The 17671-nt window shown below is 43.5% G+C and overlaps 1 protein-coding gene across 1 annotated transcript in view; it reads left to right on the forward strand.

Annotated features, from left to right (window-relative positions):
* Positions 1-17671, forward strand: part of PAPPA2 (pappalysin 2) — a 226694-nt gene that overhangs the window by 80143 nt on the left and 128880 nt on the right. The window contains exons 4-7 of the mRNA XM_040984308.1: positions 6136-6429; positions 7532-7724; positions 11062-11183; positions 16262-16751. Of these exons, the coding sequence (XP_040840242.1) occupies positions 6136-6429; positions 7532-7724; positions 11062-11183; positions 16262-16751 (1099 nt within the window). The remainder of the gene's footprint in view (positions 1-6135; positions 6430-7531; positions 7725-11061; positions 11184-16261; positions 16752-17671) is intronic.

The following is a 17671-nucleotide window of genomic DNA, read 5'->3' on the forward strand; positions in this document are numbered from 1 at the left end:
ATAATAATTCCATACAAATTTATATAGCTTTTAAAGGAGTCTTGTAATTCTACCAAAAATTATTTTTAAAATGAAGTATCATAATTGGGAGGAATCTTTCATGGTGGCAAAATGATTATGGAGGACAGAAGCAATTTCATAAGTAATTTAAATAATAAATTATAAAGCAGGGAGGAAAAAATGAAGGAACATTACATAATTCTGTAATGTGTCAAATCCAAGGATTGATGAAATCACTGTGCATCGGAAGCTAGGACACAAATTGAACTGACAGAGGAAATATAAGCAGTTGCCCTAATATGCTACGACTTGAGGTCCAGAGAGAACTTCAACACCCAAGCAATTTTCAGCTAACATTCAGAACAACTAAATAGCTTGTGTGGTGGACCAGGGAACAAAGGAGGTCCATGGTAGAATAGCAAAAGGTGAAAAAACACTGTACAAATGAGAAGCAAAGCATAAAAACTCATGAAGTAAATGTGATTGAGGTCTAGAATGGGTACAGATATCAGGCAGTGGAGAAAATAATCAAGTATTCAACTTGCTTTGCTAGCGTGTAGAGTTGTGTTTCATTGTGTTTCATTGGTAGACCGTATCTGCTCTGGTTTTACGGCCCTGCCATCTTTTCACCATGAACTGTATAGATCTTAGTACATGAGAAATCAGACATTTGTAATGCTGATGGTGACCTGAGCCAATCAAGTCAAGAAAGTTGTTACTTCCAAATAAAGACCTTTGATTTCTGGGGATCCCTTTCAAGACAAGAATGTATTCAGATTACTCATCGATTAATTTAAATAGATCATTGGGTTGTTGGGTGGAATGAAGATTTCTGTTGGATCTGTCAAGAGACATAAAAACACAGAATATACTTCATGGCAGCTAGTTTCAATGAAAAAAAGAAAACTCCAAGTTTCCAGAAAGTTTGACAGGGGAGATCCATAGGTCTCACTCACCCTCTTCCAAGATTGACAGGCAAACTGAAGAAGTCTCTATGCTTTCCAGGTGAAATTTGTATGTGAATCATCAAGGCCTTCATGGTAGTGATGTCTAGACTGCAGGATCAAACTTCTAACAGTGAATGTAGATGACTTGAGTTGTTTTCATCAAAAGCAGCCGTAAGAGGGAGTGGGTAACACTGGAAAAAAAGTACATCTAAACTAATGCCTATAACGTTAGCATCCTACGTTGGAGCACTGGTTAGAATCCTAGCTTATTTGCATCCAATTGAGTTCCCTGATAATGTGTCAGAAAGGCAGGGAAGGCAGCTGATGATGTCCCAAATGTTTGGATCACCCAGTTGGGAGCCCTGGGTGTAGTTCTTGCTCTTGACCTCAGCAGGTCCTAGCCCTGGCTGTTGCCACCATCGGAAGAAGGTGGCGCTAAAAGAAAGATCTCTATCTTTCTTTGTATGTGTGCTCTATTCTCCCACTGGTTTTCACATACATACATACAGACAGACAGACATACACATGTACACAGTCTTGCTTACACATAGCCTGAATTCGAGCTTGCATCTCAGGCTTTGTGTTGAGATGTGAGTTTGTCTGCATAGATTTTGCCTAACAAGAGGAAAATAAATATTCTCTGGAGAAAGACAACATCATTAACAGACTGTAAATGTGCGTTGGTAATCAATAAAAACTGATCAGCTGTCCCAGGAGCAAGATCAAGCAATGCAAAATAAAACAAAAGAATTAAACAGTAGATAGAGATTAGAATTTATGATGCTGGGTTAAAGACACTTAAGTCACATAAAATGTAAAAAAAAAAAAACCCACATAATTATTATGAAGATTTGGGAGCTTGAATGCCAATAACTAAAAAGAAAAAAAAAATAAATGAGCTTTTTAGCAGAACAATTTAAAGAGCTAGGAAATTATACAAAATTTAGAGATTTTGAAGTTCAGAGTGAACAGGTGATAGAAGAAGAAGGTAAGTGGCATAGTACACTTTGAAACCTGATTAAAAATGGCTTAAAACAGAGTTTGCATTAAGAGTAAGTAGCATTTTGGCGCAGAGTAATATTCAAGGAGATCATTACTAAAAATCGCACAAAGTGACAAGACATATCAAGCTATAGATTCAAGATGCTTGATTTAACTCAACAGGTAAACTGAAATCATATCTGAAACAATTATGACAAAGATGCTGAAAACAACATCAGCAATAAGATATTTCAAAGTAGCTTAAAGAAGAAAGATAGGTTAGCTTAAAAACAGCACCAATGAAAATGGCATGCCGAGTCTTCAACATAACATACGTAAGTCATTGGACAACAGATGAGCTTTGAAACATACATTTATTTGTTTATTAACATTTATTTTCTTTGAATCGGAAAGTCAGTTTTACAGAGAGAAGGAGAACAAACAAACAATAAAGGCTTTCTTTGTGGGTGCAGGGTCCCAAGGTTTTAGGTCTTCCTCTTCTGCTTTCCCAGGCCACAAGCATCTAGCCAGAAGGGAGGTAGAGCAGCTGGGATTTGAACCGGCACCCAAATGGGCTCCTGAGCATATACAGTGAAGATTTAGCCTCTAGGCTATTGCGTCAGGTCCTTATTTATTAATTTGAAAGGCAAAAGGACATTGATAGCCAGAAAGAATCTACCATAAATTGATGTATCCCCCATTGTCATGTGCAATGTAATTTTACCAAAAGAGTTCTGTGCCAAAATGGAAATTCAAAGGATGAGCTATTACAAAGATTTTGCTTGCTCATATGGTAGGAAATGAATTAAGGTAAAAAAAAAAATAGAAAAAAAAAAAGACTAGATGATGGCCTGGTGTGATGTCTCAACAGCTAAGCCCTCAACTTCCGAGTCCCGGAATCCCATGTGGGCACTGGTTCATGTCTTGGCTGCTTCCTACCCACTTCCTACCCAGCTCCCTGATTTTAGCCTTTGAAAGCAATAGAAGATGGCCCAAGTCCTTGGATACTGCACCTGCATGTGAGATCTGGAAGACATTCCTGGCTCCTGGCTTCAGATCACGTCAGGTCTGGCAGGTGCAGCCTTTTGGAGAGTGGACCAGTGGATAGAAAATCTTTCCTTCTGTCTCCTTTTCTCTGCAAATCTGCCTTTCCAGTAAAAACAAATAAATCTTTTAAAAAAAAAAACTAGATAATACTCAAGTCTTTCAAAATTAAGGAATATATTACCCAAGACTCAAGGAATGAATCATAATGAAAACAGGAAAATATTAAAAAAATATTTTGACATAATGGCATATCACAACTGCTGGTATATACAAGCAAATTATATTCAGAAAAAATATTATGATCCAATTACTCAACTTAGGAAATCTGATTGGAGAGTATATAGAAATCAACGAATGAAGACAGAAATAGGTAATGAAATATGAGAAGAAAAGGACAATGACTAAGTTTTAGTGGAGATTTGGAGGGAGGGATTGATAATCATTTCTTGGCTGAACTTGAGAGCAAATTTATGATAGACAAGAAATATGTTGCCTCTATGAGAAATATAAGAGCTAGCATTTTCATATATATTGTAACAAAAGGCAATCATCATATTTTAATGAATGTTATCACAGCAAGTGGACATCATGGGCAAAAGAAAACAAACCCGAACCTCATAACTGGTACAGAATTTAGTCAACACGAATCAAAGGTTTGAAAGTAAAAAGGAAAACTGTATGAAAAAAAAATGTTTAGAACAAGCCTAGGCAGGGAGTATTCTGATCTGACACTAAAAGCGTGACATATAAGAATTGATACATTGGACTTTATCAAAAATTAAGACTTGAAAATACTAATGTCCTGGTTTTATTTTTATACTCTGTATTAATGTGTTGAAATAATTCACTCAAGTGTCACATGCCAAGTTGAAATAAAAACAAACAAAGTTTAGGGGCCCAGCACGGTGGAGTAGCAGCTAAAGTCCTCGCCTTGAACACACCAGCAAACCTAATGGCACCAGTTCTAATCCTGGCAGCTCTGCTTCCCATCCAGTCCCCTGCTTGTGGCCTGGGAAAGCAGTCAAGGATGGCTCAAAGCCTTGGGATCCTGAACCCATGTGGGAGACCTGAAAGAAGTTCCTGGCTCCTGGCTTCGGACTGGTGCAGCTGCAGCCATTGTGATCACTTAGGGAGTGAATCATTGGATGGAAGATCTCCCTCTTTGCCTCTCCTCCTCTCTGTATAAGTGACTTTGCAATAAAAATAAAATAAATAAATAAAAAGTTTCCAAGAAAAAATGATAATCTTGGAGAAAATACCTGAAAATCAGCTATGTAATAGAACTTTTATTTAGGTTACGTGAAGAAATTTCAAAACCAAGTAATAAGCATTTCAGTTGGAGATGGGCAGACAGAAACAAGACTTTAGCAGAGATGATGTACAGGTGGGAACGGGCGCTTCAGGATGGGGCTTTGGCATGGCAGTCAAGGCGCTATCTGGAGCACTGCCATCCCACAAAGGAGTGCCAAGTTTCAAGTCTGGGTTCACTCCGGAATATAGCGTCCTGCTGGCATGCCTCCTCAGAGGGCATCCAGTGGTCACTCAAGTAGCTGCATCCCAACATCCCATCAGAAAGAGACCCAGCCTGAGTTGCCACGTCCTGCTGTGGGTCTGGCTCAGCCCTGGCCTTTGCAAGCATTTGAAGGGTCAATCTGTGATGGGAGATAACTCTGTCTTTGTTTCTCCCTTTCAAATAAAATAGTAACAATTAAAGGAAAAGAGGCTTATGAAAAGTTGTTCAACTTCATATGCTACTGGAAAAATGTAGAGAAAAATCATGATTAGTTATCATAAATGTAACAGTAAAACTAAACTAAAAAAAGACAATACTAAGTGCTGGTGTGGATGTGGAAAAACTAGATCTCTCCTGTTTGGTTGGTGAAATTTCTATGTGAAATGGCATATAAAGACCTTCAACATTTTTTTTTAAATAAAAATAAAAACCTACCATATGTTCCACAAATTGGAATCCCCAGTTATTGATCTATGTAAAAGCGTTAGGTTGGACATATATAAACCTACTTAGTGATCGCCAAAGGTTAGAGATAAGGTGGAAGATCCAGGGGTAGAAAGTACAGACACACATGTGACATGAAGGAGAGCTGGGGCAGGGAATCCAGTGATGAAGGACCAATGCTGTGATTATGCCCAAATACTTAGATGTGGTCAGGTTGCATAGACTGCTGGTGCTGAGCACACACAGAAGTGCATGTGGAAATGAGCAAAGTCTGACTCAGGCCTGTGGCGTCTATGCATGCATAGCATTCTTTAGATACAACAGATGATCTGTAAGTGCTCGTGATGGAGTGAGTAGATCAATACATAGGGAGAAGCTACAAAAAGGTATTTGCATGTACACTTACATCTTTGTGGAGTAACTGCTCTTCCCCACAGCTTGGATCTTAGTGTACTTTCAGAAGCAAAGACTATCCAACAGCTCTGACTCAATAGGTGACAGCTTGTGCTCCTACTTATTTCTTATTGTTCAAACTTAACTGTGCCTGAACAAAGAAACCATATTGACATGAATCACATAGGGAATGATGGAGACATCTGGCACACCATAATAGAGGAAAACATTTAGGATTTGGCAAACAGCCTTTTCAAGACTTAAGGCAGTATTGCTTGTTTGTGTCAACACGCAAAATCCCTGCGTTTTGATCAATGCGGAAGTCCCCAAAATTGGAAAACTGAGTCCAACTTATGCCACCCAAAACTTTACATCACCACGTGGAAAGACAGCACAGGAAGCTGCATCAGGATCAAAGGACTTGGGACTTTTCTAACTTCCTTGATATGGGATGCTATTGTTCCAAGGTGCAGCGTCCCTACCTTCACCCTACCCAGGTAATTTGAATATGCAGAATGGGCTGAGAGTCTTGGCTCTGTCATGTTGTTTTGTGCGTATCTTATTCCCTTGCCTCTTGCACAGCATTTACTCATGATACAGGTTGAAGGAATAGCTATCAATTAGTCCAAAGGTATTTGAGACAAGAGAGCAGGGCAATTAATTATTGGATGCCAGCAGATGTCACAGTATCATGTTAGAGGATAAAATGAAGCAACCGATGTTCATCAGAAATAATAATTACAGATTGATGGGCTGCTATTCCTTCTATGCTCAGAGATTTTTTTTTTTCCCCCAAACCTTCCATTGCAGGTGGCGTAGTTCTCAATCCAGCGTATTATGGCATGCCTGGCCACACCAACATCATGATTCATGAGGTGGGACATGTCCTGGGACTCTATCACGTGTTCAAGGGAGTTAGTGAACGGGAATCCTGTGACGACCCCTGCAGGGAGACGGTGCCGTCCATGGAAACAGGAGACCTGTGCGCCGACACGGCCCCCACCCCCAAGAGTAAGCTGTGCCAGGATCCAGAGCCCGCCAACGATACGTGTGGCTTCATTCACTTCCCAGGGGCTCCATTCCGCAACTACATGAGCTACACAGGTATTACAATTGTCTTGATTTTTTGTTTTAAATATTGAGACCCACTTGGGTCTTTCCTGGGGTTACGAGGATTTCCATGGAGTCATTTGTGTCAGAGAGTGTGTTTGTTATGTGACATTCCTTGTAGTGTCTGTAAAGTACTTGAGGAAATACTGAGGCATGCAGGTGTCTCTTGACTGGATTTTCTTCTAACTTAGGTTAAAGGAGAAAACTTGTTTCTATTTTGGATGGTAAAAGGAGCAAAGTCAAAGCTGAGATGCCTCCAACTTCTAGAACTTTGTTCTTAGGCATTTACTCTGAAGGAGTAGTCTGGCAGTGATGGGTCAGGGGATGTTCGGGATCAAGGTGGCTCTTCAAACTGTTTTTACACTTGATCTGCAAGGTGGATTGTCTGTCCCAGACCTATTTCTTCCTCCGTGTTTTGGTTTAATTTCCCCTTGAGTGTCTTCACTGAATAATCATTAACCTTGACTGACAGGCCTGCGCAATAAAGCAGGTGTCTGCAATTCCCCAAGTGTTCACAAATAAAAAAAGCCATCTGTTGAAACACTGCCATCTTGTGGTTTGCTGAGTAAGCATGCATCAGTGAGTGTGGGCCAGAGCCCAAGTCTCACCCTAGGCCAGCCCAGCATTAAGAAAACTGTCCTGGCTGATGGAAGTAAAGCTCCTTATGAATGACTATATTGTTATAACAATATGTATACATTGGGGAAATCAGTCAGGGGGTGGGAAGTTGGCAGGGGTAGGTGGGTCGAATCCCAGGCTCTATGGAATTGTACCATTAAATTCAAAGTTCAAAATTAAAATTCAAAATAAAAAGAAAAAAGGAAGAAAGAAAGCTGTTCCTCTTTGGAGACAGCCAAATGTCCCTGCCTTATCTCCCCACTCCCAATGCATAGGCTTTCTGGAAAGGAATGAATTCTTCTTGCCTTTCCCACCTGCACCCCCCCACCCCCCACTGAGAAAGTATATGCCTATTGGATGCAAGGTGTTGGGCTAACTTTTAGACACTCCTCTATGAACTTACGTGATTTCTCCCCATGTGGACAGATCTCGCAGGTTAAACTGTGCTTGTCCTGTGTTCCTTTCTGTGTCTGCACAGATGACGACTGCACCGACAGCTTCACCCCCAACCAGGTGGCCCGAATGCACTGCTATTTGGACCTTGTATATCAGCAATGGAGTCAAAGCCGGAAGCCCTCTCCTATTCCCATCCCACCTGTGGTCGTTGGGCAGACTCACAAGTCCCTCACCGTCCACTGGCTGCCTCCTATCAGTGGAGACGTGTATGACAGGTGAGCTGGTGCATTTTCTCTGTTTCATTCCATGTGAGGAAAGGGAAACGTGTAAATTGAGGCAGATTCTGATGGGAGATCTACGCTTAGGCAGCACTGCCTCGTGCAGTCTGCCCATTCAGCTCAGAAGCCCGGGGCTGTCCTGTGAGACAAAGTTCTCTGCTTAGCAAGGAGCCTGAAAAGGTTGGCCTATCTGATGGGATAAAGAAGTTGGTGAACTAAGAGGGCATTTGTCCAGCCTGGCTCACTGGGCCATTCTCCGTGGCATGTGGGTGGAGCAGAGGCTGGCTACTTGCACGTTGTTCTTGGAGGGTTGGGTGGGGAGAGGCATGTTCTTGGGGGGGTGTCTGGGTGCTCATGCTATCACACTGTGTACATGAGGGTGGGTATCTGACATGTAAGCACACATCTTAGACCTCCTCTGCATGCTTTTGAACCCTATGCAGCCCCCTTTTAGCCTCTGTCGATATTGCGATGGTTTAATCATTTTCCCATTAGTCCCACTCAATTGGCAACTTCTTGGGAAGAGGATACACCTATTTTTTGTATCTTTGCCTCCTGGTCTGCAATAAAAAACACTTAATACAGGCTTGTTGAAAAAAAATCAATGTAATCAGCTGTCATTCTTCTTTTTCATATTAGGCTAAATGGATATCAGGGCAATGTTTGTAAAAAGCAGAAAAAGCCAAGTAAAAGCATGGCATCTGACAGTTGGTAGACAAAAAGGGGAGAAGTATGGTTTAACTGGAAGGACCCAACCCCTTGGAAGGACCCAACCCCTTGTGTGACCTGTGCCAAGGACTCTGTCATATGCTGTGGCAACAGAGTAGCTGGCACCTACCCTGGGGTCCTACTTTACGGGAAGAATTGTTCTATGCATATTTGGCAGCACTTGTCTTGTGCAGTCCATGTAGTATGATAATTCCTGTTAGAAAACTGAGAAATTTGAGGCATGCAGAAACACAGGGGGCCTGCTCCAAGATGCCATCATGGAATACAGATCAATTAGAGTCCATTGACAATCTGAAATGAGGAACACAGAATAGAAGCTTTATTTGAATTTAGTTGTACATAGTCCCTGTTCTCTGTGTCACTCTCATTGTTCAAGTCAGGCCCGGGTTCAGGAACTGGGTGACACTGGTGTAGACGTTGTGTCCCCCAGCTTTGCTGAAAGCCTGGAGAGAGAGGACAGGAGTCAAGTGGGGGACAGAGTCAGCGAATCCTTGTCCAAGTGCTGTCCTGTCTTTGGAGCTCACTGCAAGTGTAACATTGCTTAGTCCTTGCAATGCTGCAGAGTAGTCCCTGCAGTCGTCAGTTCCCAGGCTCAACCAGCTTCGTTTGTGAGTCAACACACGTCTATGCAATGTGTGTAAGAACCATCTTCCTGCGAGTGTGACCCCGTGCAGCTCTGGTTGGACTGGCTGAACAGTAAGTCCTCCATGGGTATGTGCAGCCCAGAGTTTTACATCAGTTTATGTAACACATGTAAACAATTTAATCTTTCAATTCTCTCTCTGGTACAAACGTTACGATAAAACAGACATCACTCCTGGCCTGTTGAGAGTCTGTCGACAGAAAAGGCTGCAGTTTGCTCCCTCTGCTCAGCTAGCTGGGCCACCGTTTTGAGGTCTCTCAACACGTGTGTCTGGGGACTCACGTCAGATAGCCAGCAATTTGTGTCATGCTTGGAGTGATGTTTACTGCACCCCAGTCGGTATTGGGAATCCTTATGTCAGAGAGGAGTCCCAGCTACGCACTCGACAGCAACCCAGGGAGGGCCAAGTGCATCAGGAAAATGTGGTTTGGAGTCGTGTCTACGCTAGAAGTGTGTGCTGACTGGAGTCGGGGATGTTGAATCTAAACTACACCTCGGGGTTGCCAAAGTGCTAGATACTAAATGGTATTTGAGAACTTGTTCCAAAGAATTAAGGAACTTACATCCTTAGGCAATTTTCTTAGGGTTGTTGAGCCCAGTCTTCTTCTTTGGTAAACATGGGGTTATTGCAGTGATTAGAAACATGAAAAGCATACACTGGTGCTATGCTGTGTGTGTGTGTGAAGTGCTTAACAAGTGGGAGCTGCTGTTGAAACTGTGACCCTTATTTAGTGATCTGGCTTTTTAGACCACTCTATTACTCTTCTCCTTTCACTTTTTGGGAGGCTCCAATTTGAAGCCTTTATTTTTTTTTTTCTATTTTTTTCCTAATTTTTACACTTCGAGTCCTAGAAAGATTTAGGCATCAAAAGCAATCCTCGCAAAGTGCTTCCTGCTTGCTTATTTAACTGCTATCCCTCTCTCTGCTTGTTACTCCCAAACAAGTGCCAGGAGCGCTCCTCACAGACTATCAATCCATTCACGGCCATCCCCCCAACAGGCCTTCACAGAGGGCCTGCTGAGCCCAGTCTTTGTGCTGGCTGCTGAGTGTCCAGAGCAAACACAGACTGGTCTGCAGCTACTCAGAAACCAGGGAGAGGACAGAATGGGAGTGGAAATTCTCAGCACCACATGCTGGTATTCCAAGACAGGAGCCAGAAGCTCCATTGGGTGCACAGAGCAGGGAGCGATGTCCCTACAGAGGACACAGGCTAAGGTGCTACTGCAAGGGTTCTGTAAGGTTGGCTCTCGTGTGATGAAGAGAAGTTTGATGAAGAGAAAAGCTTGGGGAGGTGATTTGGCAGTAGAAAGAACGGTATGAGGCACAGCACTCTGCCTAAGACATGATGCATTTGTGAAAGAGTGGTGTGTTTGTGGTGTTGCAAATGCAGAATTCATAAGGCACCCGTAGTGAGTGAAGAGGGAGCTGGACCAGGGAGAAGTTGGGATCACAGCAGAGCACTGAGAACAGTGCAAGGAGCTTCACATCTGGACGGCCCAGGGACTTCATAGCTCCAGTATTGTGTAGGTGATAAAAGTAAGAATTTTCAGTCATAAGAACCCAGTAGGTCTCTTCTGAAAATTTCTCTGGCTAGTAGGGGAAATACAAGGGACGTTTGAATGACGTGTTGAGGGTCAGTGGTCAGTATAGAAGCAGTTTTGTGTTTATGCATCCAGATTGTAATTACTTGATGCTTCCTGTCGTCTCTAGTGCACACTGACCACTTCCATGTGCACAGGCCTCCTTTCCACCCTTGTTAGATATTTCTGCTTTAGGACCTTGAGCTTTTCACATCATGAAGAATCCTGCACAGATGAGGTCTACCTAAGAAAATAAATTCAGAAATAGCTGTGTTCAAAGTTGCCCTCACTAACCACCCCACCCTTCCCAAAGACCTTCCTGATTTTCTGATCTTGCTCTTCTGATGACCTTCCCCCATCCCCAACCTTTCTTTTTCCCAGGATAACAGGCAGTGTGTGTGGCTCCTGCGCTGAAGATGGGACTTTCCGTCAATATGTGCACATGGCTTCCTCCCGACGGGTGTGTGACTCTTCAGGTTATTGGACCCCAGAGGAGGCTGTGGGTAAAGTATCTTGGATTTTGAACTTTTGCCCTAGTAGACACCAAATGGGGAAGTAGGGAAGGTATGAAACAGTGTCACGATGGGAGAAAGGTGATATGTGTGTGTGTGTGTGTGCGTGTGTGTGTGTGTGTGATATGCTTGGTTGGATCCTTCCACTGCCTTGAAAGACTCACTGCCTAGAGCCTCTGTGTGTTGAGTGTTCTGTATGTTCTCAGTGTACAAGCCCACGTCTGTGTTGAGGCCACTTCCAGGGGAGTAAAAGACACATCACCTGGCTCTGGTGGTGTCTTTATGGGGAGATACCTGGAGCCTGTGGTGTCACACGTGTCTGCCGGCCCTGGAACAGCCTTGCCACAAGCTCATCAAAACAGCAACACAGAACACGTTGCAGGGAGCACTCATGCACTGGCTGAGCGAGGCTGGCTGGGAGCAGGGTGAACTAGGTGTTCCACACGGACTGTTCTCATCTACGCTCTTTTATGACTCTATAAATCACTGGTACTCGTTGTGCGTTGGGTATGATTTAAGCTAGGCTCTCAAACAGGAAAGATGTTTTTTGTTATCTCCTTTCCTGTCTCTCCCTCAGCTCTTCAAACAGTCACATACTCACTCCTATATGCATATCAGTACCCCATGAGACAAATTACAGCATGTAGCTTTTCCTGGTTCCGATCCAGAAAAGCTGTTGACATGATGTTTAGCACCTCGTGATGAATGACTTTACTTTGTCCATCATCGCTCTTCACTCAGTCATCACCTTTTAAAACATTTTCCTTATATTTATTAAGATCCTAAAAACGATGCATTGGACCCAGACCTTCTTGAGTTGACTTAAGGCCTTGACCATGAAAAGCAGCGAGATAAACATGGTCTGATTCTATGGCCCCTGCAACAGGTGGATGGAGAGTTAGAGAAGTTGGTCACTGGGTTCCCAGGCACTAGAGTGACAGAATGCCAAGGAGGAATCCGAAGGGAGACAATTTACTCGACTGATTGTACCCAGTTTTTTCTAAATAAGAGTTTTCAAGGAAAAAAGGAGAAGCTAATATAAAATTTACAACATTGGACTCAGAGAATGGCACTTCGTAAGAGGTTCTAACTGTGGCAAACAGATCGTCCTGTGCTGGTAGTGTAACACCTGCTTAACTCCCTGACATAGTGCATTTTAAAAATTTTTAATACTTGGAACATTTCACAGTTTTTTGATGGAGTTGAAATAATTAGAAATTCTGGGTTCTGATTCTGGTGCTGTATCTTAAGGCAAACCAAGCCAACTTTTAAGCATAAAAATATTTTATCAGAGTGCCTGATTTAAAGTCCTGTAGTTCTAACACGGCTCCCTGCTAATGCCTGTGGGATGCGTAAGGTGGGCCAAGCACTTGAGTTCCTGAGATGGGAAACCTGGGTGTGGTTCATGACTCCTCGTTTGGGCCTGCCCCAAACTGACTGCTTTGAGCACATAAGTAGTGAAGCAGTAGAGAGAAAATTCTCTCGTTTTCTTTCCTTCTCTTCCTCTCATTCTTTCTCTATGTCTATCTGTCTTTCTCATGTGAGTGTGTGAATGTGTCTCTCTGTCACTTTTATTTTTAGATAGATAGATAAAACCCTATCTGATGAGCAGTGCTGGTATCGAGTTGGTTTCTAAGGGCCTTTACTTGTACTGGGAGTAAGCATTAGAAAATTCTATTAAGAAATGCTTGCATCCTTTTGCTTTGAAAAGCTAAAAGCAAACAGTATAGTGTAGCAGGTTAAGCCATTGCTGGCATTCCATATAAACACTGGTTCAAGTCCTAGCTGCTCCACTTCTGATCCAATTGTCTGCTAATGTGCCTGGGAAACAGGTGGAAGGGATGCTTGGCTCCAGGAGAGGCTCCAGGATCTGGGCACCTGGCTCTGGCCTGGCCTAGCTCCAGCCATCAATGCCATTTTGGGGAGTGAACCAGCAGAGTGGAAGACTTTCTGTCTCTCTCTGCATGTCAGTACCACACAAGACAAATTACAAGATGCAGCTGTATCTTGTGCAAGTATCATATTTAAAATACACACTATAAAAATAATTGAGGACCCAGCATGGTAGTCTAGTGGCTAAAGTCCTCACCTTGTATGCCACCAGAGTCTGTATGGGTACCATTTCATATCCCCGCTGCTGCACTTCCCTACCAGCTCCCTGCTTGTGGGCTGGGAAAGCAGAAGAGGACAGCCCGAAGCCTTGGAACCCCACACCTGCCTAGGAGACCTGGAGGAGGCTCCTGGCTTCAGATTGGCTCAACTCCTGCCTTTGTGGTCACTTGGGGAGTGAACCGGTGGATGGAAGAAGATCTTTGTCTCTGTCTCTCCTTCTCTCTGTACATTTGACTTTCAAAACAAAAACTGACTCCCCAGTGAAGCAGTCATAAAAACATGGATATACAAATATGATCAAAATAATCTAATTTAAAACAAAAACAAGATATATCTTTAATATGTATGTATGCATTAAATAATATGTTATGAATACTCATTGACCACCAGACACTTTTTATGTGTTATGAGAACTAGAAACTAGAGCTGGGTGTATTCCCTGCTTGACTACATCATGAAGAAAAGTTCTCTAATTTCATAATATAAAATAGCTTCCTGTCTCATCTTGTAATTCTCTATTTCCTTAAATGCCGTCATTTTTCTTCAAGGACATCATCATCATTTGAAACTGTACCTTGCATCCCTTCATCTACATATCATTGCATCCATTTCCCTTGTCTGATATAAAGGGGACGATCTTGGTCTCTCACTTACTCTGCCTCTGAAACTGAGTGCTACGTACCTAACACTAATCTGCTGACACTGAGAACTGCGTCTAAGAGAGATAGCATAGCCCTGATCTGCTGAATGAACTGAGGAGTGACGTCAGAGTATACACAGAAAGCATGGCGGAACACATCGCATCAACACATGGGCACATGTGCATCCCCCCACATGACTGAACATGTCTCCTCCAGAAAGTCTTTATTTTCCAAATTTTGTGGGACTCGATAATTCTACCTTTTCAGATGCAAATGCTCAATTTGGTCTATCTCTTCTATAGAAACAAGTAAGGCATGGATTTGACAGGAGGATCTTCATGAAGCTCATGGAAATGCATATGACAAAAAAAGCTATGCATGAATTTTGATTTTTTTCCACCAAAATGAATTTACCATTTAATTCCATTTTCCATGGAATTTTAGAAGTGCATCAGGAGTATTTGTTTTATAAGAGAGAACATAAAGACTGAAAGAGAGTACATATTCACACAGCTGAGAGTTAATGACACAGTATGAACAGGAGCCTAACTGCATTGATTCCTAATTTAACCCTTTTTTCATCAATTCCTCTCATGCCGCCTTACTTGGAGTATGTGTGCTATTAATATATGTATAATTTTTATAATTTTGTCATTTATGGGCGTGGCATGGTAGCTTGGTGACTAAGTTCCTCCCATTGAATCCCTCCCAGGGATCCCATGTGGGCGTCAGTTTGTGTCCTAGCTACTCTACTTCCCTTCCACCTCCCTGCCTGTGGCCTGGGAAAGCAGTCAAGGACGGCCCAAAGCCTTGGGACCCTGCGCCATGTGGGAGACCCTGAGGAGGCTCCTGGCTCCTGGCTTTGGATCAGATTGGCTCAGTGTCAGCTGTTGCGGCCACTTGGGGAATGGGCCAGCAGACAGAGAGATTCTTTGTTTCCCCTTCTATCTGTGGATCTGACTTTCCAATAAAAATAAATAAATCTTTAAGAAAAAGAAAAAAGATTTTATTTATATAAAGTGAACGAATTTCACAGCACAGATTTTAGAGTGCAGTGATCCGACTTTCCTATCCTCCCTGCTTCCCGTGTTTCTCACTCTCCTTTTTCCATTATTTCTTTTCCTAATGTTACATTTATGCTTGATGATGGAATCTCCATTTGTTTCCCCTCTCAATGATATGTGTGCATATTTCCTGCCTGAAGTTTCCCCCAAGCTGTTGTCTGCATACTCACACCTGAACTGGCAGGGTACTTTCTTCTTTTTTTTCTAAAGATTTATTTATTTTTATTGGAGAGGAGAGACACAGAGGATGATCTTCTGTCCGATGGTTCACTCCCCAAGCAGCTGCAATGGCCAGAGCTGAGCCAATCCAAACCCAGAAGCCAGGAGTTTTATCTGGGTCTCCCACGTGGGTGCAGGGTCCCAAGACTTTGGGCCACCCTTGACTGCTTTCCCAGGCCACAGGCAGGGAGCTGGATGGGAAGCGGGGATGTTGGGATTAGAACCAGTGACCATATGGGATCCTGGGCATGAAAGGCGAGGACTTTAACCACTATGCTATTGTGCTGGGCCTGGCGGGGTACTTTCAAGGTGTGGGTTTAAGAAAAAACTAAAGTCAACAGAAAGGACCACTAAAATCAGATCTTAGGAATGATAGAAGCTTCCTGATATTGCTGTAAGGAGCATAGTGAAGTCTGAGATCAACCCGAGTTCCAGGAGCATCCAGTTGTCATACATTACTAATATACTAAGTCCATGCAACTTCCCTGCCCCAATCTTTATTTTTAATGTTTATGCATTTATTTTCATTACTCACAAAACAGAATGACAGAGTCAAAAGCGAGTGAACAGATGAGAGAGATCATCCTTCTGCTGGCTCATTCCCCAGACATCCGCCAGAGTCAGGACTGAAGCAGTTCCAAATGCAGCAGCCCAGGATTCCAGGTGCCAGAATGTCCTAGGATGCATGCGCAGGATGCTAGATCAGAAACAGACATGCCAGAATGTGGTCTGATGTGTGAATCAGATGTCCCAACCGGCAGCTCCTGCCCCACCGCAGCACCGAGCTCTGCCCTTAGATCTTTAAAGGGAATCACCTCCCTTGTCTGCAGCAGCCTCCTGCTTTCATCTGAGTTCTGGGACAGCCCTGTTCCCAGGTCCCCGATAACAGGCATCATACAAAGGTGTTTGAGTGACAAAGAACATGCTATTTTATACATTCTCACCTCGTTAGTTGGTTGTACTTAAGCGCTGACCTACTAGTCATTTTCTGATCACTGATGGCGGCTTCCCTGTGTCTGCTCACCTTCCCCAGGACCTCCTGATGTGGATCAACCCTGCGAGCCCAGCTTGCAGGCCTGGAGCCCTGAGCTCCATCTGTACCACATGAACATGACGGTGCCCTGTCCTGCAGAAGGCTGCAGCCTGGAGCTGCGCTTCCAACACCCGGTGCACGCGGACACCCTCACCCTGTGGGTGACTTACCTGTCTATGGACTCCTCCCAGGCGCTCTTCGATACAGAAATACTGCTGGAACACCAGGAGTCTGTGCACCTGGGCCCCTTGGACACTTTCTGTGACACTCCACTCACCATCAAGCTGCACGTGGAAGGGAAGGTCTCAGGCGTGAAGGTTTACACATTCGATGAGCGGATGGAGATAGACGCGGCCCTGCTCACTTCTCAGCCCCAAAGCCCTCTGTGCTCTGGCTGCAGGGCTGTGAGGTACCAGATCCTCCGGGAGCCAGCCTTTGCCAGTGGCTTGCCGGCCCTGGTGACACATCCTCGCAGGAAGTTCACCGACACGTGAGTCGGGCAGTGTTGCCTTGCTATACCACGGGACTTCCTGGGGCTTTGCGGCTGAATCTGATTCCTTTCGTTCCCACTTTGGAATGTTCTAATATGCCCTTAGTTGGAGAAACAGAATTTTATTCTAAAACAGCATATCCAAAATAAGGGAAAACATGTTTCAGAAAGGGCCAAGTGGGTGCTCTAATTTCTCATACTGTCATGATCACTGGAGAAAGAATGGAGGTTAGTGTTGGAGGGGTTTTGGTTGGACTGAATGAACTGCTACAAAAAGTTGATCAGAATCAGCCATTCCTATTTTAATAACAGCTGAATTTTTAATTTCCTGCTGTCAACAATCCCGTAATTGAGCAAAGAGGCCAAGGGCAGGAGGGACATGTCACTCTGTTCATTTCACACAGGCCGTCTACTTCATTCTTTCCCTTTTTTCTCATTTCTTTCTCCCCCAGCCCCCATTTCTTCTTCCTTGCTTTTCCAAATCTCCTTTTCTCTTACTTCTCTTTTTTGTTTCTGTGTGTAGTAACTTCTGTTACGTTCTTGGCACGCCGTGAGTCAGTGTTGAATAGGCACACACAAACACAAGGTCATTGTGATAAAGTTCAATGTCTAGAGGCATTTCTCCACGTCATGCTTGTCTCTAACCACTGTTCTGAGGACACACATATGGTCAAACTGATGTTTTATTGGAGATCCAGCATCAATTATCTTTTCGCAGCAATTAGAAACCATCTCACAATGCAGTGGGCTAAGACAAAAGGCCACATTTCTCATGAGTCTTTGGGTGGGTTGGGTGTTCTTGTCTGGACAACCTCATACACATATAACAGTCCTTGGCTCAGGCAGCTGTCAGAGGGCCGCTTTGCTCACACACTCCCCAAACCTGAGCCGGGCCACTTCTCATGGTGAGGCATGCACAG

This window comes from Ochotona curzoniae, unplaced genomic scaffold (genome assembly GCF_017591425.1).
Source record: "Ochotona curzoniae isolate NIBS_2020 unplaced genomic scaffold, NIBS_Ocur_1.0 contig_4105, whole genome shotgun sequence".
Lineage (NCBI taxonomy): Eukaryota > Metazoa > Chordata > Mammalia > Lagomorpha > Ochotonidae > Ochotona > Ochotona curzoniae.